This window comes from Bos indicus, chromosome X (assembly GCF_029378745.1).
Source record: "Bos indicus isolate NIAB-ARS_2022 breed Sahiwal x Tharparkar chromosome X, NIAB-ARS_B.indTharparkar_mat_pri_1.0, whole genome shotgun sequence".
Classification (NCBI taxonomy): Eukaryota; Metazoa; Chordata; class Mammalia; order Artiodactyla; family Bovidae; genus Bos; species Bos indicus.
Window position 1 is genome coordinate 136,785,969 of NC_091789.1, and position 24,112 is coordinate 136,810,080.

Here is a 24,112-nt window from a genome sequence, read left to right on the forward strand (position 1 = left end):
TCCCCATAGCATGAGCCCCTCACAGGGCCGCACTCCGTCTGAGCGTCGTCCTCCGCTTGGCGCTCCCGCAGTTCCTCTCAGCGACCCAGAAGCCCTTTCCGGCGTCGAGAGCCTGACGCTTGGGCCCGAGCAGGGTCTGGGCGTGCCGAGGGGCCGGGGCGCCGGGACGTGGCATTCACCCGCGTCCCCGAGGTGCCGGTGCTCAGCCAGCCGCGGAGGGGAGGGGCAGTCCCCGGGGCTGAGCCAGGCCTGGGGCCGAGTGCGTCCAGGGCGGAGGGTGACGGGAAGCCGCCGGCGCCAGAGGACTCACTTCGGGGCCGCTTGTTTCGGAGCGTGGCACAAACCCGGGTGCCAACCCCGAGCTCACCGGAGTGAGTCAGCGGGGCCCGCGGCGGCAGGAGAGGGGAAGGTGGGCTAGGAGGGCGCCGCGCACCCCGAGGTCCGCGCGGGAGGCGGGAGGGACCTTGAGGGAGGCTCGGGACACCCCTGGCGGCGGCCTCTTCTTCAGCCGACAGGTGAGCGCGGGCGGGCCTCGAGGCGGAGCCCGGCGGCTCAACCGGCCGTCCTCTGCGCCGCCGCCGCCGGCTCACAGGTAATCCCCCGCCGGGGCCTCCGCGCCGGGGCCGCCCGCCTGCCCGCGCCCCGGGCCCGGCGTGCACGTGAGGCCGAGCGCCTTTGTCCCCTCCGAGGGCGGCCGCCGCGCGCGTCCCTGCACCCCGCGCGCTCTGCCCGCGGGCCGACAGCGGCCGGGCGGGGCCGGGGCCCTGGGAGCCCGCCCTGGGGCGGCCAGCGGCCCTGGCTCCGGAGCGCCGCGTCCCCAGGCGGCGCTTCTGCGCGCGCCTGGCCTCGGAATCGGGCGCCGGGGCCCGCAGCGTCCCCAGCCCGGTTTCTCCCGGGCCCCGGGAGCCCCGAGATGGCGTTGGAGGAAGTGCAGCCCAGCGCCGAGGGAGAGGGCCTTTCTGTCTCCTCCTCCGCCCCGCGACTCTCGTTTCCCGGTTCCTAGCTGGTTAGAGCGCGCTGAGCCCGAGTCGGCTGCTGCTACAACATAGCTTTCTTTCTTCAACAGTTTCTTCACATATGATGTCTAATTTGCATTCAATAAAATGCCCTCATTTTAAGCGTGCCGATAAGGGATTTTGACAAATTATACACCCGCGTAACCACTACCCAAACGTAAACCTAGATCATTTCCATCACTCCAGAAAGTTCCCTCGTGCTCTTCTCCAGTCAATCCACAACTGCCCTCACCCCTTGATTTTCATCAGAGCTTAGTGTTGCTGGTTCTAGAATTTCCATAAAGTGGGCTAATTCAGTAAGTATTCTTTTGTTTTTGACTGCTTTCTAAATGGCCGTCATCGAGAAGGTGTCTCTTGTTGCCTCTGACTTTTTTTTTTCCCAGTTGCTCTAGTCCTGAGCTGTCCAGTGCGGTAGCTACTCACAGCATGTGACTCTTTAGAGTAGGAAATGTGGCAAGTGTGTGAACTGAGATGTGCTTTAAGTAGACACACCTAGTTTCGAAAGACAGTAGCAAAAAAAAAAAAAAAGATGTAAATTACCTCACCAAAATATTCTTACATTGATTATGTGTTGAATGATAGTATTTTGGATACATTGGGTTAAATAAGATATTATTAAAATGACCTTAATCTGTTTCTTTTTATTTTTTTAATATGGCGACTGGAAAATTTAAAATTACACAAACGTTATGTTTTTATTGGATAGCGGACAGCTCTACACACCCCTATTTTACAGTTGGTTCTGCTCACTGCCTGTGAGTCAATGTAAATAATGTAATTCACAAGAGTAAAAAAGTCCTGATTCTAGAAGGAGCGTGAAGAATCTGCTTTTTCTACTGTTTTAAATTTTGCTTCAGACTTACTTGTTTGCTTAAAAGAGATGGAAAGGACTAGGTGTCTCCTTTATATTAAGTTATATTTTCTATTTTTAAGTTACGTTTTCAAAAAGAACTTTGCAAAATATCTGATGTGCTTAAAAAGTTATCTTGTGCTTTTGAAAATGTGGAAAACTGATACTTTCCTGCAACCCAACCACCTAAATATATTAAAATGTAGCATTTTAGTGTGACTTGAGCAGCCTTAATTTTAAAAAGCAGTTGAGATAATATAATGTCTTATATAATAGATAATATAATGCTTATAAGTATATTTTACATGAAATATTCTTAGGCTTTCTGACAACCACATAATGTACCTTCTCATGAATACTCTTCCGTTTTTATGGCATTTTTCCATGTTGCTAACTTTTTATAAATGAGAAGTCATTTTAATAGTGTGACAGTGCAGGAATAAGTGCCGCTTATTTGCCCCTTCATCCCACAGGAAAGGTGAAAACCAGGAGGGCAGGAACCTTGATTTTATATTCACCCCCATACACACAGCATCTGGGAACACATCAAGCATGTAATTGTCCTTGAGGAGGAAAATTTTCTTCTGTCCTTCTAAGTTCTTCTGACTAACTTAAGAATTAAATTGACATGAGACAGATTCATAGGAGAAAATTTTTTAAAAGTTTAATAATTCTTGAGAGAGACTCAGGAAAACTGAGTCACTTGCCAAAAGGGTTGAAACCCTCACCTTTCTTAGTATCTTCAGCTCAAGATGAAAGAGGATGTTGGAGGTAGTGTTTTGGGACTTGAAGAGGGAAGAAGGCAATTAATTTGGAGACAGGCAAATATTTCCCTAAACAAATGTGTGCTGGGCCAGGCAGAGACAGTGGTACCCAGAGTAGATTCTGATCGCTAAGAGCTTCTGACACTACATCTAGCTCATAGTCTCGGAAAATATTGGGTTGATCAGAAAGTTCGTTTGGGTTTTTCCATCAAATGTTATAGAAAAACCTGAAGGAATTTTTTTTGCCAACCCATATCTCTGGTAATAGCTCTATTCTGGGAACAAGTTCTTTATCTAAATTCCTTAGGCGGCAAGGCGGGGGTGGGGGGGGACAGTAAAAAAGAAAGACTTACTGAGTCCTTGTTTCTTAAAAATAATCAAACGAAATTAATCCTCATGCCAAAGAGGCACATTTTGGGGTGGAAGATTTTCCTCCCCTACCTAACAGATTTTCAGTAAACATTTGTTAGCTGACTGAATCAGTGCGTAGGTGGCTCTGAAAAATAAGAGCCAACCTTCATTCAGCACTTAGGCGCTCTCTTTGGAAATGCCTACACAACTCTATAAGGCAGGCGCTGGTATTATTTCTGTGTACTGCCCAGATGGAGAAAATCAAAGTTTGCAAAAGTTGGAGAAGGTGCCCAGGGTCATAGCTATGAGTGACAGAGTCAGCACTTGAACTCGGGCTGTCTGACTCCAGAGGAGGGGCATTGATCAAAATAGAAAAAAATCAACAGTGGGATAAGTACTGGAAGACTGTGATGAAATTCCCATTCTACCAACTACCTGGGCTAGTAGGAGTGGTAAGAGGAAGATTTAGATACATTTTGGATCCATAGAAGGAGCATTCTGTGTTTGGACTGAGAAGCTTGTAGGCTAAATCTAGCTCAGGTTGAGTGGGTGGATGGCCAGGTGGCTAGTAAAGAGGAACGATGACATTGAATGTGATCAACTGTAGTGTGTAGAGAAAGGCAGGCCCAGAGACTTATGGAAGCTATTTGGGATGGGACTTGTATATTTTGGATGACTTCAGTCTACTCACCCTGGTGGTGATCAAAAAGAACTCACAGCTCTGAGGTGAGCTAACTCTACATCTCTTAAGTTAAGCTAGTTTGTTTTGCAAGTAGAGGAAACTACAAACTCAGAATGGTCATTTCATTGGGGACGACAGACATAGGATAAGCAGGGAACTGAAATTATTCCTACCTGATTGCACTTACACTTAATTTCCAGGTATTTAAAAAAATTGTGAGTTGCAATAGAAAGTGGGATTTATAGCTATTAGTTTTTGTTAGTGACTGTCTTTTCTTATACTTGCAATTTCTAATTATTTTGAATTTTTAAATTTTAATTTATTTTAAAATTTTATGACTGGCAATTTTATATTAATAGTTTCACTCTGTTGGCAGTTGGCCTGCCCAGGACTATAAGGCTCACCTTCATGCGCATGGTGAAATGCACAGGCGCACAGCCCCTGGCGATGCTCAAGAGAAAAGCAATAGTACTCAGAGTAGAGAAAACCAAGTAGCTCATGGACTCCCTGTCTGCCTTTAAAACAAAAGGGTTTGGATCAGACAGCAGCGGCAAAGTCAAATAAAATTTCTTTATGACATAATATTTTCTTTTTTCTCCTGCTTGAATATTTCTATATGATGAAATAGATGGGTAAGGAACAGATTCAGTGTTCCACATGCTTAGTTAAGGAGGATACATTTATTATTAATTGATAGTGACATTAGGAGCTAACTTTTGGTGCTGGAGAAGACTCCTGAAAGTCCCTTGGACAGCAAGGAGACCAAACCAGTCAATCTTAAGGGAAATCAGCCCTGAATACTCATTGGAAGGACTGATGCTGAAGCTGAAGCTCCAGTATTTTGGTCATCTGATGCGAACAGTTGACTCATTGGAAAAGTCCTTGATGAATGATTGAGGGCAGAAGGAGAAGAGGGTGTCAGAGGATGAGATGGCTGGATGGCCTCACTGATACAATGGACATGAACTTGGGTAAACTTAAGAAGATGGTGAGGGACAGGGAGGCCTGGCATGCTGCTGGGTGACTGAACAACAACAACAATATGTTAATATAGGAGTTGATTTGACCCCCTCTAAGCCAGATATCAGCAAACATTTTCCATGAAAGATAATAAATATTTCAGGTTTTATGGGCCAGAGGCCTCTGTTTTCCCAGCTCCTCAACTCTGCCATTGTAGCCAGAAAGGCACCCTAGACAGTATGTAGATGATGGGTGTGGCTGCGTGTTAATGAAACTTGATTTGTGGACACTGAAGTTAGAGTTTCATATAATTTTTTTGTTCCATTTAATTTTAATGTGTCATGCAATATTCTTTTGATCATTTCTCAATCATTTAAAATGTAAAAACAGTCTTAGTTTGGGGACTGTACAAAAATAGACAGTGGGCCAGGTGTGACCTGTGGGCCCTGGTTTCCTGACCTCTGACTTATACCTTAGCTCATTTAATCCTCACAACCACCTGCAAGATTTTTTAAAATGTTGGCATATTTGAATATTGATTTTAAAAATAGACTATTTTTTAAAGCAATTTTAGGTTCACAGCAAAACTGACCAGAAAGTACTGAGTTCCCATATACCTCCTGTCCCGTACCCACAGTGTTCCCTGTTGTCAACATCCTGAACCAGAGAGGAACATTCGTTAATCAGTGAACCTACACATCATTACCATTCCAAGTCTACAGGTTTCATTAGAATTCACTCTTGGCGTTACACATTCTCTGAGTTTGGACAAATATATAATGGCCTGTATCCACCATTATAGTATCATACAGAATAGTTGCACTGCCCTAGCAAAACACTCTGTACTCCTCCTATTCACCCTTCCCCAATAACCCCTGAAAACCACTCATCTTTTTACTGTCTTCATAGTTTTGACTTTTCTAGAATGTCATATAGTTGGAATCGTACAGTATGTAGCCTTTTCAGAGTGACTTCTTTCAATTAGTAACATGCATTAAGTTTCCTTCGTGTCTTTTTGTGGATTGATAGCTCATTTCTTTTTAGTGCTGATTAATATTCCAAACGAATGGTACTTTTTATTTCATTTCATAGATGAAGAAACAGGTACAGGTTGTACAGATCTGACTACAGAGCCTGATCTCTTAAACATTTTACTATGCCTCTGAATCTTAGAGAATTTTGGCTTCTTATGATGAAGTTTGTCACATGAAAGTTGGGGTAAATGTAACATCAGGGTAATGAAGCCAGACATTTTGCTTGCAGAAAGTATCCACAGCTTCCTGAATATCGACATGAAAGAAAAACCTAGACGATTTTTGTTCCAAATACTTTGTTCCAAATGCTTAGATAGAAAAGCTGCTGTGGGCTTTTGAAATTTTGGTTCAACACACTCTCTGCTTTACTGGTTTAAGAACATGTTTCTCTTCCCTGACCATTAATTTTATTACCTTTCAGATTATACCTGGGTCCTGGCACCCAGCCACTCCTCTGCCAATGAAGTACATCTTGGTCACTGGTGGGGTCATCTCGGGCATCGGTAAAGGGATCATTGCCAGCAGTATTGGGACGATTCTAAAATCATGTGGACTCCGAGTGACTGCCATCAAAATTGACCCCTATATAAACATCGATGCAGGCACTTTTTCACCTTATGAGCACGGTATGAGGGAGAACACCCCCGCCACCCCATAAAGCACTGGGTCAAATTGCAGTTCTTTCTTGTATCTGGGTAATTTTAAGATAGCATTCCAGAAGTAGAGTTGCTGGATCATTATGGATCTGTGAAGGTTCTCGTGGTTATTGATACATTTTTAAGATTGCTGATGACATTCTAAATTAGTCCACACTTTTGGAAAGCAGTATGTGAGGATACCATTCTCACTGTACCTTTTGTAGTGTGGATTATTGTTATTTTTTTATCATAAGGATAATATATTTCTCAACATCTCATTGTTAAGAAAAAAAATCAGACAATATAGACTATATTGACAATATAGAATGACCTAAAGAAAATAAAAATCATCCATTTCCCACCACTTGGAATAATTATTATTAATGTTGAAAATTCTATGTATATACTCATTATTTTTATTTATTTATTGGCCACACTGCACAGCTTGCAGAATCTTAGTTCCCTGACCAGGGATTGAACCTGTACCCCTGCACTGGAAGTATGGAGTTCTAACCACTGCACTGTCAGGGAATTCTCTATACTAATTATTTTTAAAAAGGCACAAGGCCTTACATACTTTCCTTTTAAACTTTTCACATACAAGCAAGAAAGTGTATAAATCATATGTATACCACTTGATGAAATGAACATACTGTGTTGCTGCTGCTGCTGCTGCTAAGTCGCTTCAGTCATGTCCGACTCTGTGCGACCCCATAGACGGAAGCCCACCAGGCTTCTCTGTCCATGGGATTCTCCAGGCAAGAACACTGGAGTGGGTCGCCATTTCCTTCTCCAATGCATGAAAGTGGAAAGTGAAAGTGAAGTCGCTCAGTCGTGTCTGACTCTTAGCGACCCCATGGACTGCAGCCTACCAGGCTCCTCCATCCATGGGATTTTCCGGGCAACAGTACTGGAGTGGGGTGCCATTGCCTTCTCCAACATACTGTGTTAACAGCCCCCAAATCAAAAAACAGAAACCCCCTTTATGTTCTTTCCAGTTTCTCCCCATCTGAAATGACCAGGGTAACCATTATCCTGTCTTCTAACATCATAGATCAGTTGGCTTATTTTTGAACATTAAATGATCTGAATCTTACAGTCAGACTAGTTTTTAAATTGAAGTATACTTGACTTACAATATTTCAGATGTACATCAAAGTGATTCAGTTACACATTATGGTGGTGGCTTGGTGGTTTAGTCACTAAATCATGTCTGAATGTTTTGACCCCATGGACTGTAGTGCACCAGGCTCCTCTATCCATGGGATTTCCCAGGCAAGAATACTGGAGTGGGTTGCCATTCCCTTTGTGTGTATATATATATACACACACTTTTTCAGAATCTTTTCCAGTATAGGTTATTACAAGATATTGAATATAGTTTCCTGTGCTATACAGTAGATCTTTGTTGCTTATTTTATATACAGTAGTGTGTACCTGTTAATCCTGAAGACATTTTAATAAATTCTATACTTCTAAAGGTTGCACAGAATCTGCACAATAATAGGAAATCCTTTCCAATTTATTGATATTATAAGCAACACTGTGACAAGAAACTTAAACAGTTTTTTTAACATAAATGTCTAGATACAAAATTTCTGATTTGGTGGGTAGATATGTTTTTCAGGTTTTTTAGTTTGCTTTATACCTTTGCTGAATACTATTCTTTTTAAACTTTACTAACCTGAGAGTAAATGAAAAACCAAAAAAGAGTATCTCATTATGTTAATTTAGATTTCTTTGATTTTCATTTTGTTGGTGAAATGGCTTATTCGAGTCTATGGTAAATCATATATTTATTGACTTCCTTCTGTGAGTAAACTTCCACGCCCCACTGACTTTGACCTTTGGCCGCATAGGGTAATGAACTCTTCCTGGTTTGTTTGGAACTTTCCTGTTTTTGAAATTGAAAGTCTTGAATCCTGGGAATACTTTTACTCCTGGGCAAACCAGAGAGGTCGGTCACCTTATTTGGCCATGTGATTTGTTTTGCTCTGTAGGGTTTTAGTGAATATGACATATGTTTTGTTGAAGCATAGGCGATGGCATAATTTCACTCAGTCCATCTTGTGTTTCTGCCCTCTGCTGTTCAAGCTGCCTGCCCCATAGAGAGATTTCTCCTTCAACCCGAGTCCTGGAATAAGAAGACATGGGGTAGACTCACAACTGACCCACATCCCCTATGTCACATGAGGGAGAAATCAATAGATGTTTTATAAGTTGCTGAGATGTTAAGGTTGTTTGGTAGGCAGCAAAATTGACTAACTCCATGTGTTATGACAATTTTCCTTTGGATCTCTAAAAACGATTTTCAAAAATACTTTGTGCAGAGTATATTAACATATACTTACCACATGAATATATTTCTACCCTGTTTTCAGTTTGTCTTAATATTACCTCTGTTTGCTGCTGATAAATTTCATTTTACTGTTTATGTAACTAAATATATCCACTGTTTCCTTTATGGTTTCTGCCTTTGATGTCACCTGTTAGCTTCACTGACCCAGAAATATTTAAATATCTGTATTTTCTTCTGGCATTTTTAGAGTTTCATTTGCTTTTACTTTATTTTTTTTCTTCCAGTTTTATTGACATACAGCACTTATACCTATATACGCTTAAGGTATATAGCATAATTATTTGATTTATATATATCATGAAATGATTATCACAATAAGTTTAGTGAATATCCATGATCTCATACAGATGCAAGCTTAAAGAAATAGTGAAAAATTGTTTCCCTTGTGATGAAAACTCTTAGGATTTATGCTCTAAAAACTCTCATATAGAACGTAGAGTGGTGTTAATTATATTTATCATGTTTTACATTTATATCTCTAATACTTATTTATATTATAACTGGAAGTTTGTACCTTTTGATTGCCTTCACCAATTCCACAAAGTCCTACCCCTGCTTCTGGGAACTACAAATCTGATCTCTTTTTCTATGAGTTTGCTTTTGAAGTATAATTGACTTATAACACTATGTTCCTGGTGCACAACATAGTGATTTGATGTTTTTATACATTTCAAGGGCTTTCTAGGTGGCACTAGTGGTGAAGAACCTGCCTGCCAATGCAGGAGACATAAGAGACGCGGGTTCGATCCCTAGGTTAGGAAGATCCCCTGTAGAAGGAAATGGCAACCCATTCCAGTACTCTTGCCTGGAGAATCCCATGGACAGAAGAGCCTGGCAGGCTATAGTCCATGGGGTCACACAGAGTTGGACACAACTGAAGCACCTTAGCACGCAACACTCATAGATTTCAAAATAATCACCACCATTTGCTTTTACTTTAATATTGTTAATACATCTGGAATTTTATTTGATGAAAGATGAAGATGAGGTTAGTAACTATTCCTAATCACAGTTATCAAAGATTTCATCCTTTCTCCATTGATTTGAAATACCACCTTTTAATATACACTAAATTTCTCTCTTATTATTCTGTTCTGTTCAGATCTCTTTGTTTATCCCTGCCCACCATATTATCTGGAGTAGGAAATGGCAACCCACTCCAGTATTCTTGCCTGGGAAGTTCCATGGACAGAGGAGCGTGGTGGGCTACTGTCCATGAAGTCGCAAAGAGTTGGACACAACTGAGCATGCACACACACACATACACACACACACCATTTTAATAGCTATAGCTTTTTATTATCAAGTAGGTCAGAACCTTCCCCATTATGCCTTTTCTCCTTTTTTTTTTAACCTCAAAATGTTAGTTGTCTTTAAGACTAACTTCAGAGACCTTTTATCAAACTTGCCCTTTAAATTTATGAATTAATTTGGGGAAGAATTAAACACTGAAATTATTGACTGGCCTATTCAGGAACTTTATAAGTGGCTTTCATTCTGTTCATACCTGCTTTTATGTCTCTGAAGTAAAATTTTGAACTTCTTATTGGTCCTATACATTTCTTGAAATTTATTTCTGTGTATTTTACCTACTTTGATTTGTAATGATATCTTTTTTTTGGTCTTATATTAAATTCCTTTATGTAATAGGGACCTTTTGGGTGTATTTTGGTTTTGTGTAGAATTTGTTTGTGCTATCTTATTTCATATTTGTATATATTGAAATATATAAATATTTCAACCTTATATAAATATTTCAATACATATATATTTCAATCTTCCTGTACTCATTGTTATTTTATAAGGGTTTTTATTTTTATTTACTTTTTTGTGTGTTTTATTTTGGTAATCACACATGTTTTTCTTCCAAATTAAGTTTCACTGTCACGTTAAAAAAAACCCATTGGAATTTTTATTATAATTCCATTAAATTAAAAAAAAAAGCTTTTTGAAGACATGATCTACAGCTTTTTCTTCTGTGTGCATGCTAAGTTGCTTCAATCATGTCTGACTTTTTGTGACCCTATGAACTGTAACCCTCCAGGCTCCTCTGTCCATGGGATTCTCCAGGCAGGAATACCCGAGTAGGTTACCATTTCCTCCTCCAGGGGATGTTCCCGACTCAGGGATCGAATCTGCGTCTTTTATGTCTCCTGCATTGGCAGTCGGGTTCTTTACCACTAGTGCCACTTGGGAAGCCCTTCTTTTTCTCCTAGGAACATAATAGATACTACTTTTAAAATTTAAGAATCTAAAATTTCAAGACCTTTGCTGTATACCTGGATTATTACCAAACTGGACTTGGCCTGAATTAACTAAGAGATTTCAGAGATCTTCCCCTATTTGTCAGAAGTTAAAATGATGAAAGTACAAAGACTTTCCCATAGATCGGTGATTCCTGATAAATATTGGAAAGTAGAATTTGAACTAGAAATGGAATTTGGGAAATACAAAATATTGGAGTTTCATTATTTTGTTGTTTTGTCTTTAAAATTAGAGATCTTTCCGATCCCACTGGTACCTTATGAGAAATACATAAATGAGAGTATAAAAGGCTTCAGATTAGGTTCAGAAGCTAGCCCACCTTCCTTTTTTTTTTTTTATGCTGTGAACATCTAGCAATAGAAGTAATGATAGAATTTTATTAATCAGGGAGAGGTTCATTTCTGACAAGGTGGCATTAGGACATTGTCCTCCAAATTGATGCCCTTAGTAACACTGGAGACCCAGATGCATAACCAGTAGTCACCACAGGTGCCCGTAGTGTGATTAAGTCTTCATCTATATCCTTCTCGATGGTGCTGTTGTGCAGGTGGTGGCTTATTGCTCACTTTCTTTTTGGCCTCAGTTTCACCAAGTCACCCCGTGGGCTAATGGAGGCTCTGCTTTTCATCCACTGTCTGTTTAATAGTGTCTTTACCCAAGATGGGAGTCAATAAGAAAATTCTCTTATGCCAATTTCAGAGTCTAGGATACCGATGCTTCGAAGTCAGTTGCTATTTGTTTTTAAAACTGCTGTTTGAAAGTCCCTTTCTCATATGGTATATGATGAGTTTGGAAAAGCTAAATCTTGAAGACAGAATTTCAGTAAGCATTTAAAAACTACCATTATAGAATACTAGAATTTTTCTAATGCATTATCATGGGTAGATTAGAATTACTCAATTTTCCAATTAAAATAAGGAAATAGTGATAGACTACGGCTTATAAATGTCTTTACCAGCTTTTTAACATATTGTGTTCATCTTTGGAAAATAATCTACTGGAAGCAAATTTTTAATTTTTACATTGCCTTTTTATCCCAGGTGAAGTGTTTGTCTTAAACGATGGTGGAGAAGTTGATTTAGACCTTGGAAATTATGAAAGGTTCTTGGATATTAATCTTTATAAAGACAACAACATCACTACTGGGAAGATATATCAACATGTGATCAATAAAGAGAGGCGTGGCGATTACCTGGGGAAAACAGTACAAGGTATTATATTCCACAAACACTAGAGGGCCCTGTTGGCTGAGCACTCTCTGCTTAAAATAGACCTAAAGATGAGGAGGTCCCTGTGCTTTACAAGCTTCAGTCCTTCTCAAATCCCTCTGTTCTTTTCTTTCCTTCTTTTTCCCCACCTCCAATTTTATTGAGATATAATTGACGTACAGCACTGTATAAGTTTAGGGTGTATAGCGTAATGATTTGACATCATACAATGGTGACCACAATAACTTTAGTGAATATCCGTCATCTCATATAGATGCAAAATTAAAGAAATAGACAAAAATTGTTTCCCTTGTGATGAAAGCTCTTAGGATTTACTCTTTTAATTTATATAACTTAGAACCATGTTAATTATTAATATATATAATTAATATTGGAGAAGGAAATGGCAACCCACTCCAGTTCTTGCCTGGAGAATCCCAGGGATGGGGGAGCCTGGTGGGCTGCCGTTTCTGGGGTCGCACAGAGTCGGACACGACTGAAGCGATTTAGCATAATTAATATATTTATCATGCTGTACAATACATCCCTAGTACTTATTACTGGAATTTTGTACCTTTTATCTGCTTTCATTGGCTCAAGTGGTAAAGAATCTGCTTGCAGTTCAGGAGACATGGGAGATGCCGGTTCAATCCTTGGGTCAGGAAGATTCCCTGGAGAAGGAAATGGCAACCCACTCCAGTATTCTTGCCTGGAAAATCCCATGAACAGATGAGCCTAGTGGGCTACAGTCCATGGGGTCACAAAGAATCGAAATGACTGAGCACACACTCATAGATCCATTCCCCTGACCCATAACCACAAATCTGATATATTTTTTCCCGTTTGTTTTTTAAGTATAACTAACCTACAACTAACCTATGGGGCTTCCCTGATGACTCAGATGGTAAAGAATCCACCTGCAATGTGGGAGACCTGGGTTTGATGCCTGGGTTGGGACGATCCCCTGGAGGAGGGCATGGCAACCCACTCCAGTATTCTTGCCTGGGAAATCCCATGGACAGAGGAGCCTGGGAGGCTACAATCCATGGTGTCGCAAAGAGCTGGACATGACTGAGCAACTTCACAACCTACAACACTATGTTAGTTCCTGTTATACAGCATAGTGATTTGGTATTTCTATACATTTGAAAATGATCACTACGGTGTCTATTACCATGTCACCATGCAAACTTCAAGTTTATCCTCCATGTTCCTGATTGTATTTTCATCAGTCTTTTCTTTGTTACTAATGTCATTGTTTCCTTTAGCCCCCTTTTCTGCCTTCTTTATCTTTCTCTCTTTAGCTTTTATTTATGAAATCCATAGGGAATCTTCATCACATATCTGATTGGGTGTAGATCTGAGTCAATTTTTGTCCTTAATATGTTCTTTTTCTACTTTTTTCTTGAATCTTTGCATTGACGATGATTACTTCCTTTTGAAGAATAGCAGTAGGAAGGAACATGGGATTGAACAGGAGGGCAACATGATGACTTTTTTCACCAACCTTTTCCATTGGTCACATGTTTCTGTCAGGTTGGTTTACTTCTACAAAATATCAGATTGATTCTAGTGGAAACAGATAGTTCTTTTATTAAGCAGACACTCCCAAGACATGGGAGCAGACCAACGGCAAAGGGGTGGTAACAACTCCCACTTGGCTTCCCTTTTTATACTCCCTGTCTCCTCTTGATTCTGTCCTATGCAAAATAGGGCTTGTACCCACCACCAATCAGGAAAGGGAATGCAAATTGGCATACACACAAGGCTGATTGACAGTTGCAGGTTACATAATAACAGGCTGTATTGTACATGTCCTTCCCATAATTCAGTCTGTTATAATCAGATGTATGTATGTATAGAATATTTATGAACCCTTAAAGCTGGCTACGGTTACTTGAGGACACAGCTGTGCATCAAGGGCGCATATGCTGGAGTTGGAGAAGCCACTGTGGTTATTTCTATAGCATATTGTGAGCTCTCCTGGGTGTGTCTGGGTTGGTGTTTAGACATCAGCTTGCATCCTTTTCGGCTAGACCACCCCTCTTGCTCATGGCTAACTTCCTACCTAACAATTCTGATTATTCTCTTTTGTCCTCTGCAACCCTTACCCCTTGTATTCATAAGTTCCTATGTGGTAGGAAACAGGCTAGCAAAGTAATGCTCAAAATTCTTCAAGCCAGGCTTCAACAGTGTGTGAGCTATGAACTTCCAGATGTTCAAGCTGGATTTAGAAAAGGCAGAGGAACCAGAGAGCAAATTGCCAACATCCACTGAATCATCAAAAAAGCAAGAGTTCCAGAAAAACATCTACTTCTGCTTTATTGACTACCTCAAAGCCTTTGACTGTGTAGATCACAGCAAACTGTGGAAAATTCTTCAAGAGATGGGAATACCAGATCACCTTACCTGCCTCCTGAGAAATCTATATGCAGGTTAAGAAGCAACAGTTAGAACCAGGCATGGACCAATAGACTGGTTCCAAATTGGGAAAGGAGTATGTCAAGGCTGTATGTGGTCACCCTGCTTCTTATATGCAGAGTACATCATGTGAAATGCCGGGCTGGATGAAGCACAAGCTAGAATCAAGATTGCCAGGAGAAATAACAATAACCTCAGATATGCAGATGACACCACGCTTATAGCAGAAAGTGAAGAAGAACTAAAGAGCCTCGTGATGAAAGTGAAAGAGGAGAGTGAAAAAGCTAACTTAAAACTCAACAACATTCAGAAAACTAAGATTATGGCATTCAGTCCCATCACTTCATGGCAAATAGATGGGGAAACAGTGACAGACTTTATTTTGGGGGGCTCCAAAATCACTGCAGATGGTGATTGCAGCCATGAAATTAAAAGACGCTTGCTCCTTGGACGAAAAGCTATGACCAACCTAGACAGCATATTAGAAAGCAGAGACGTTACTTTGCCATCAAAGGTCCCTCTAGTCAAAGCTATGGTTTTTCCAGTAGTCATGTATGGATGTGAGAGTTGGACCATAAAGAAAGCTGAGCACCAAAGAATTGATGCTTTTGAACTGTGGTGTTGGAAAAGACTCTTGAAAGTTCCTTGGACTGCAAAGAGATCCAACCAGTCAATCTTTAAGGAAATCAGTCCTGAGTATTCATTGGAAGGACTGATGTTGAAGCTGAAACTCCAATACTTTGGTCACCTGATGCGAAGAACTGACTCATTGGAAAAGACCCTGATCCTGGGGAAGATTGAAGACAGGAAGAGAAGGGGGTGACAGAGGATGAGATGGTTGGATGGCATCACTGAGTGGATGGACATGAGTTTGAGCAAGTTCCAGGAGTTGGTGATGGACAGGGAAGCCTGGCCTGCTGCAGTCCTCGGGGTCGCAGAGTCGGAAATGACTGAGCGACTGGACTGAACTGAACTGAACTGCATGGTAGGGTTAAGATGCTAGTTTCCCACCCCGTTTAAATCACCTTCAGGTTGCAAAGCAGGTGAGAAGTAGATAAAGAAATTGGACAGATGGAGCTCAAAAGATCAGCTATGTTACTGCCGACACTGGATGGTGTGGCTTAGATCTCTATTGATGCAGCTGTGCTTTCTAATAGTTTTTCTCTATTGGGAAAACCCGAGGGAGGGAGAGTTTGCTGCCTCATACCAGTCACCTCCCCAAATTAGGGAAAGGGCAAGGTCCCAAACCTGGACCTGCAGTCTGAGTGCCTGTGCTGCCCACATGGAGGGAGAGCTGACTTACCCAGTCCTCACAGAAAGGTGTTGGGCTGGGCATGCTGCAATGGGTCGTTCCAAACGCACCAATCAGAGACGACTTCCTCCCGCCTGGAGTGAGGGGGAGGGGTGCCTGGGAGCCCCAAGGGCTGGTGGGGCAGGTGACTGACTTGACAGGCACTTCTCCACTTCAGTTTCCCAGAGGCCACCATTTCTCCTTCTTACGTTGTATTAGGTTACTTAATTAGAAACAAAAACACTTTTTTTTTGCTTCTTTGGCTGAGACCAGCTGCTGCAGTCTTGCTCAGCACTTAGCCCGGAGCTTCGTGCTTGTGGAGATGCCACCTTTTAGCCTCTTCAGCTGACAGTAGCCGCTGCAGGCCTCTGGTCAGCCTGCAGGCCTCCTCTACATCCTCTCAGTGACTCCTCCCCACTGGCTGGTGGGCTGCCCAGGGTTTGCAGGGCTGGGCCACTCTGCGTCCTTCTTCCCCTAGGAATTTGGCGTTCAGCACCCTTAGCAGCCCTCCTTGCACAGTTTTTAGTTGGCATTTTAGATGTTTTCTAGTTGCTTCAAAGATGGCACTTCTGCTCTGTGTTTCTCTGGGGTTGGTGGATTTCAAAAGAGATGGCATAACATTAAATGACTAAATCTGTGTTGGGTCAGTAATATTAATTTCAGGGACATGGATAGTAACACTAGGACTGGAGCTTGTCTCATTTGCCAGGTAGCTTTCAGGTTATTTGGGAGGTCAACAGACACTAATACATTCATTTCTCATAACCGTGACACTGAAATACACTTTTGTGCTAATTATTACCTCTTTCTGCAGTTGTCCCTCACATTACTGATGCTGTCCAGGAGTGGGTTATGAATCAAGCCATGGTGCCTGTGGATGGTCATAAGGAAGAGCCCCAAATATGCGTTATTGAGGCAAGCATGGAACTTTATTTCTTTATAAGTTTGTATCCTTATGAGTTAAAAAAACACTTTTTTTAATATGGAACTACTGAGATTTTTATTTTATTTGTTAATTTTTTTGTCCGCACCCTGTGGACATGTGGGATCTTAGTTCCCCAACCATGGGTCAGACCTGCGCCCTCTGCCATGGAAGCAGGAAGTCTTAACCCTTAATGGTTGGACTGCCAGGGAAGTCCCTTCCTTATGGGTTTTTAAGCAGCTGATCTTCCTTCATTCAAGGAATGTGAATAGATGGTATCATGTATGCTGGACACCCAGCTAGGAGGTAGGATTACAGCATGGAGCAATATAGATGGTCTTTGCTCTTTTGGTCACAAGTCAGTGGGCAAGATTGGCTTAAACTGGATGAGTATTCCTGGGGTGGGCATGCACCAGTCTGTAAGTGGGGACCAAACAGTTGCAGAATGCATTCTACTCAGTGCTATTTGCAAAATGCTTTGAAAGTAAAGACGGAGTTAGGGAAGTCCAACTGTAGAGGTAATTTGGAGGTGAGAAGTGAGTATTAGCTGTTTAAAGAAAGAGCATAGTATTTTTACTTGCCACTTGTTCACTGCTTCCCTTCCTCTCAGTGTTCAGAATGAGAATAACATCCATGTACTCCTTATCTAAATGTCAGTTGATCTAACTGCCAGGCAGGAGAGGAGAATAATGAACAATTTTTGTATCTTAGAGGCAGACTGCCCAAGTTCAAATTTCTATCATGGCCCCCAAACAGTGTTTGGCTTAGTGGTTAAGAGTCTGGAGCCAGACTGCTTGGGTTCATAGCCCAGCTGGATCGCTTATCAGCATGGCACTGACACACACAAAAAACTGTGTCGTGAGGTGGAAGTGAGAAGGAGTGCTGGAGGCAGAGAGGGAGAGCACACTCTCATTTAACCCTGTGAGGGTCTATAGATACTGTTAGTAGCTGGCTGAAAAAGGAAGCAAAAGTATCTCAGGTTAGTAACCAGTAGAATTACCAGTTAGATTGGGATCTGGGGATAGGGGTACCAGAGAGCTGTATCCTCATCTGTCACAGCAGGAAGTACACCTACATCCTTTAGCTGTGGTAAGTCTCTTCAGTCATGTCCGACTATTTGCAACCCTATGGACCGTAGCCCACCACGCTTCTGTGTCCATGGGATTTCCCAGGCAAGAATACTGGAGTGGGTAGCCGTGCCCTCCTGCGGGGGTATCTTCCCAACCCAGGGATCGAACCTGCATCTTTTATGTCTTCTGCATTGGCAGACGGGTTCTTTACCACCAGCCCCCCCTGGGAAGTCCAAGAGGGTGTCTGAAATGGCTAAGTCAAGAAAGCTGAGCTGGATGAACTTTGGTTTAGAGATATGGAGGTCACCAGAAGAAATCCCAACAGAGAAGTTAAAGTACTTGTTTTGGGGAATCAAACTTGGGAGAGGGAAGAGTGGGGCAGGGAACTCTTGCTTTTTATTGTAAGTTCTGCTGTACGATTTGTTTCTTTAACCATGTGCATGCATTGTTTTAATTTTTGAAAAAGCACAAATTAATGCCAACTGGAAGGTGCCATTTAACAATATCAGTATCTTAAAGATCAGTCCAAGATTGATTTTATTCAAGCCCAGCAGAGGGATGGACAAGCCCTCACTCCTTTGGTTTACACTGATTGTTTATTGCAGAGTACCACCTTGTCCAGTATGGTAGCCACTCACCACATGGGGCTGTTGAACACGTGAAAGCAGACCATTCAAACTGAGGTGTGCTGTGACTTTAAAATATAACCGGATTTCAAAGACTTAGTATTAAAAAAAAAAGAATGTAAAGCACCTAATAATTTTTAAAAAATTGGCGATATGTTGAAATGATAATATTTTGGATATACTCTGCTATATAAAATGTAGTGTTAAAATTAATTTCTCCAGTTTAATTTTGCTTTTCTAAATATGGCAACTAAAAACTTTAAAATTATGTACATAACTCACATTATATTTCTGTTAGACTGTGCTGGTCTAGTGCTTTCACTGATTTTTGCTGTTGTTCAAGCAACAGGAAAGAGAAAGGATCTTCCCAGAATTGGCCCCTGGGCTCAAAAGTAACGACCAAGTCTGAACATTTTTTATAACTTCTATTGATTTCTTTTCTCACTTTTAGGTTTTGATAGGTGAAGGAATAGCTTTTTCTTAATCCCAGGAAAAGTTCCAAATGGTCATGTATATGAATGTTTTTGCATTTTATTCCTTGATTCTGCTCTTATAAAATATATATATATATATGTTTTAAATAATAATAACAAAAAAGAGAAAAGGAAATGTATTTTTTAAAATGTAATTGAGCTGCTGCTGAACTTCACCAAAAAATATAAGCCCTATTTGGCCATGGGAGAAGTCTTCTTAACACTTCTTTTTCATCTTCTTAGCTTTTCTAGCTATTGTTTTTTTAGAATCCTCTTTGAACAAAGCTTTTATACTGTGCCAAGTTGTCCTCAGCAAAACCCCTTCTCTAATCAACCTTGTTGTTTATATTTGCTTATTGGACACAAATCAGGTATCCTTTTGGGTTCATTTTAAGTTGTGCTCAACAATTGTGCTTGTGCACAATGTAAGATTTTTAAAAAGGACCACGAAAGCTGATTTTTAGTTTTAAACATGTAGAAGCTGTTGAAATGTCTCCAAAGCCTTTTTTTGGCAGATGAGCCCTCTGCTCCTTAGACCAGTGGAGCTGACAGACTTTATTCCTATCACTGCAGGTCATCCAAGCATGAGCCTGGAATAGTTTACACCTGACTTAAAGGAATAAAAGATTTCTTCTTTCCCCCCCAAAAGGCCTTCTTTACTTTTTTTTTTTTTTTTAATTATAAAAGTTGTCTTAGGGGGATTCCCTGGTGGTCCAGTGGTTAAGACTCTGAGTTCCCAATGGAGGGAGCATGGGTTTGATCCCTGGTTGAGGAACTAAGATCCCACATGCTGTGTGTCCAATAAATAAAATAAAACAATTTTTTAAAAAGTTGTCTTAATCTTCTTGTATATATATATTTAATTTTATTGAAGTATAGTTGATTTACAATGTTGTGTTAATTTCTGCTGTACAGCAGATTCAGTTATACCTATGTAAGGACTCCTTTAGTTTTATTTTTACATTTTAATTAAAAATTTCTGCAGCTTTATTGAGATATAACTGACATATAACATTGTATTCGTTTTAGGTATACAACATGATTTGATGTATGTATATATTGTGAATAGATGACCATAATAAATTTAGTCAACATCCATCAACTCACATAGTTAAACAAACTTTTTTTCTTGTGATGAGAATTTTTAAGATTTATTCTCTCAGCAACTTTCGGAGAAAGATTCCTTTCCTTAAAGGTGAAGTGGACATGGCACATCTCATAGATTTGCTTGCTGCTGCTTCAGTTTCGGCTTTGCATAGATCTTAAAATGTTGTTATGGGTGATATTTTCCCTCTTGTACTTGAAGAGAATTAACTTAGGACTGCTGCTGCTGCTGCTAAGTCACTTCAGTCGTGACTACTCTGGTAATCATACTGAAAGTTTCTTATCACAGTGAAGATAATGGTGAACCAAAGGAGAGGTAATGGTACTTTGCAAATTGGCAGAGAGAATGCAGTACCAGTATAGGCCATGTGGGGGCAAAAGCAGATAATCTTAACAGTTTTTGCTTCCTTTTCTGGATTCCCTGCTTATTCCCAGAATACCTCCCCCATCAAAAACCAGAAAATGGCTCTTTACAGTTTAAAGTACAGACCTCTTTTTTTTTTTTCCCTATTTTTTCCCCATTAGCTTCTGATGCATTATAGTTAGAGAGCACTTACACCCCTCACCCTCCCCCTCCCCGCCAGTTTCCTGATTGCATGTTTTATTTCTCGGATTTTCATAATTAAGTTTGTCATTCACTTATAGAATGACCATATATTTCTATCTGTTCCATAGCCAGGAGACTTGAATTTTAATTTTGTTTTGTTATCTTAGTTAAAGTTAGTAAAGAATAATTTCTTCTATAACAATGAAATCCTTGTACATCTTAGTTTGATCCTGTTGTACTTATGGTAACAGGTACTAGAATGCTGTGACCTAGGGCTTTATATTAAATTTCGAGACCTTCTGTCCTGTCCTATTAATCTAAATTCTCAGCACTGCCTGCAGGGCTCTGGGCTAGTGCTGGAGATACGGCAGGCAAGTTCCTGCCCTCAAGGACCTTACAGCCTAGTGGGGTAGAGAGATAGGAGTGGTGGTTTAGTTGCTAAGCTGTGTCTGACTCTTGCAACTCCATGGACTGTAGCCTGCCAGGCTCCTCTGTCCATGGGATTCTCCAGGCAAGAATACTGGAGTGGGTTGCCATTTCCTTCTTCAGGGGATCTTCCCAATCCAGGAATCAAACCTGAGTCTCCTGCATTGCAGGCAGATTCTTTACCCACTGAGCTACGAGGGAAGCCTGAGAGACAGGAGATAAGAACTCAAATAAAATAAGGGCACCCTGTGCTGTGTTACTAGGAAGGGCACAGACAGGGTGCTTTAGGTGGGTGGTCAAGGTTGCACTCTGAGGGGCATACAGCTCCCTCGGCTGAAGGATAAAAGGGAAGTAGGTGAATATGAAGAAGGTGAGTAGGAGGGCCTAAGGGGCAGGAAGGAAGAGCATGGCCTGTCTGAGGACTTGAAAGGCCAGTGAGATTGAAGTGCAGAGGTGGGGGTGGGAGAGTAGGGGGATGGGAAAAGGGCAGGTGGGAGTGGGGACATGCGGTGAGATTAGAGACATGTGCAAGGGCCAGATCATTCAGGTCCTTTTGTTAGCTGCCTAAAGAAGTTTAGATTTTATTTTTAGTGAAGCAGTGAGCTGCTGAAAGATATAAGCATGGAAGAGATGTATTCTGAATTTTAAAAGGTCACTCTACTGCTATATGACAAACAGTTGGTAGGACAGGAGAGGGTGGAAGCTAAGAGGCCATTAAAATTGGGGGCAGCCAACTTTGTAAAGGGCTAGATAGTAAATATGTTTAGTTTTGCTGGTGAGAGAGTCTCTGTCACAACTACTCCACTTTGCCATTGTAGTGCCTAGGCAGCCTTGGGCGATGTGTGAGTGGGCGGGGCTGTGTGCTGGTACAGCTTCGTGTGTAAAACCAGGCAGCAGGCCATCTCAGCCACCCCGGGCTTAGATGATTGCAGTAATCCCTGCCAAAGGTTATGTTGGCCTGGGTGTCTAGGGTGGTAGCAGTGGAGAGAAGTTTGCAAGAATATTTTGGAGCTACAGCTCACTGGATGGGGTTAGATAAGGAAAAGCAGGTGCATTGAGGATGATTTCCAGACCTCTAGCTTGAACCAGCTACTGGGAAGAGATGCTGTTGCTGAGATGAGGGAGGAAGCACAGAGGTAAGCAGGCCCAGGGCTGGGGGTATCAGGAGTTCAGTGTGGGACATGGTAAGTTTGAATACTTACTGACCCATCTGAGACACCAAGGACAAGTTGGCTTTAAAGCCCAGTGGAGAGGTCAGGGCTACAAGTAGATTTTGGACCCAGTCAAGTACTCAAAGCCAGGGAATGTGGTGAATTCTGGGCTTGGGTCCACCAAGATCTCTTCTTCCCCAACATCCAGATCATTCCACTTAATGCTCAAGTTTTATTCTTGCTTATTGTTCTTTAGCTCTGCCTTATTTTCCTCGCTCACTTCTGAGCTCCTCAGGAGCAAGCAGGTTGTCCTAAATTCTTCCTGGGGGCTTCTTTATAGTGTTGAGCCTGTAGTAGATACTCAAATGCTAAAGAATTAATTTAAAAATCCATGTGATAATCTTTGAGTATTTAAATATGGTGAGGATGAATGGGTTAAAGTGAATTTTATCTTCATCTAAAGTAAAATGCTTAAGTAACTTTATTGGCAGTACAATGTAAATTAAGTTAACATTTATCAAAGGATTACACTGTCAGGAATATTCTCAGGGCTTTTGGTACTACTTGTTTCAGAGAGCCAGCATGTTTTAATAGTAGTGATTTAATTCTGGTAGTACTACCATTACAGGGAGGCTGTTCAGCTACATAGAAGGGTGTGTGTGGGTGTGTGTGTGTGGGCTCATGCAGAGATGGAGAGAGAATGCTATTTCACACCGGGCAGAGCCAGATGGCTCTCTGCTTTCTCATATTGTCACTGGATTTGAAATCTCCCTTCTAGTGGGACCACTGGTAGAAGCTAACTGATCTCACTCCTGGCGGTGTATATTCTGAGTCTTTTTATCTGCTTAAAATTCCCTTCTCTTTTCTTAAAGTGCTCCTTTTCTTTAAAAAAGTTTGTTTCAGTCTTGGTGAGATGAAGGGTTGATAGCCTTTTAGTAATCCCCCATTTTCAGGGGACTTTAGTTCTTATGCTTAGTGTATTAAGAATTGTTCTATTAGGCTGTATACCATGGAATCTATATGACCTCTTGTGTCTTTTTTCCCCATTCCCAGCTGGGTGGCACCATTGGAGACATTGAAGGAATGCCGTTTGTGGAAGCGTTCAGACAATTCCAGTTTAAAGCAAAAAGAGAGAATTTCTGTAATATTCATGTTAGCCTTGTCCCACAGGTGAGTTTTCCAGATAAGTATGTAGACAGCAACTCCTGTAGGTTTTCCTGTGATGCTCTGTTTACTCCACCTTTTAAATCAGGGAGCCATTCATTATCCAGAAGAGCCAGATGTTCAGCATACTGACAGTGACCCATTTCTTTTCAGCCCAGTGCTACCGGAGAACAAAAAACCAAACCCACACAAAACAGTGTCCGTGCGCTGAGGGGATTAGGCCTGTCTCCCGATCTGGTGAGTTAAGGAGTGGGTAAGTTTTGTGGACTAGGACCTCCATTTCCTAATCTGTAGCATCATCTGAGTCTTAGCTCTCAAATAGTTTCAGTGACTGAACTTTTTGTATCTGGGACCTGGGGAAGGTTTATTCCCTCATCATCAACTGTTGCTTCACACATTTCTAAATTGGCCATCTGTTCTTCTCCAGGCCCTCATCTGATTGGCCACACTGACATCCGGGCAAGTACAGTGTCCTGTCATTTGTGTGGTCCCTGGGTCCTTTGGAGAGAGCTGGGACCTGGGAGATTTCCCTCTGAGCCTGCTAGGTCAGGTTAGCCCTTCTCTTGTTTATAGCAGTAATCCAATTATGGCCAGTAGTCTAGATCAGGGGTGGGCAAGTAAGGGCTTGCAAGCCTGCTGCCTGTAGGAAGTTGTGCTGTGACAGTCTGCCACTCATTGTCCACATTTGTTTATAGCTGCCTGTGCGCCATGGCAGAACCATTGAGGAGTCAGGGCAGCGACTGCATGGCTGCAGAAGCTAAAGCTTTTGCCATTTGGCCCTTTAGAGAAG

The 24,112-nt window shown here is 41.5% G+C and overlaps 1 protein-coding gene across 9 annotated transcripts in view; it reads left to right on the forward strand.

Moving 5' to 3' along the window:
• Positions 1-24,112, forward strand: part of CTPS2 (CTP synthase 2) — a 108,772-nt gene continuing 84,660 nt past the window's right edge. For 5 of the 9 annotated variants that reach the window (XM_070783516.1, XM_070783511.1, XM_070783512.1 and 2 more), the window contains exons 1-6: positions 1-409; positions 6,079-6,283; positions 11,960-12,130; positions 16,654-16,754; positions 23,212-23,328; positions 23,476-23,559. In XM_070783516.1, coding sequence (XP_070639617.1) covers positions 11-409; positions 6,079-6,283; positions 11,960-12,130; positions 16,654-16,754; positions 23,212-23,328; positions 23,476-23,559 — 1,077 coding nt within the window. In that variant the 5' untranslated portion in view covers positions 1-10. Of the gene's footprint in view, positions 410-479; positions 593-6,078; positions 6,284-11,959; positions 12,131-16,653; positions 16,755-23,211; positions 23,329-23,475; positions 23,560-24,112 lie in introns of those variants that run through there. The other 4 variants (XM_070783518.1, XM_070783519.1, XM_070783514.1 and 1 more) reach the window with 4 other exon arrangements.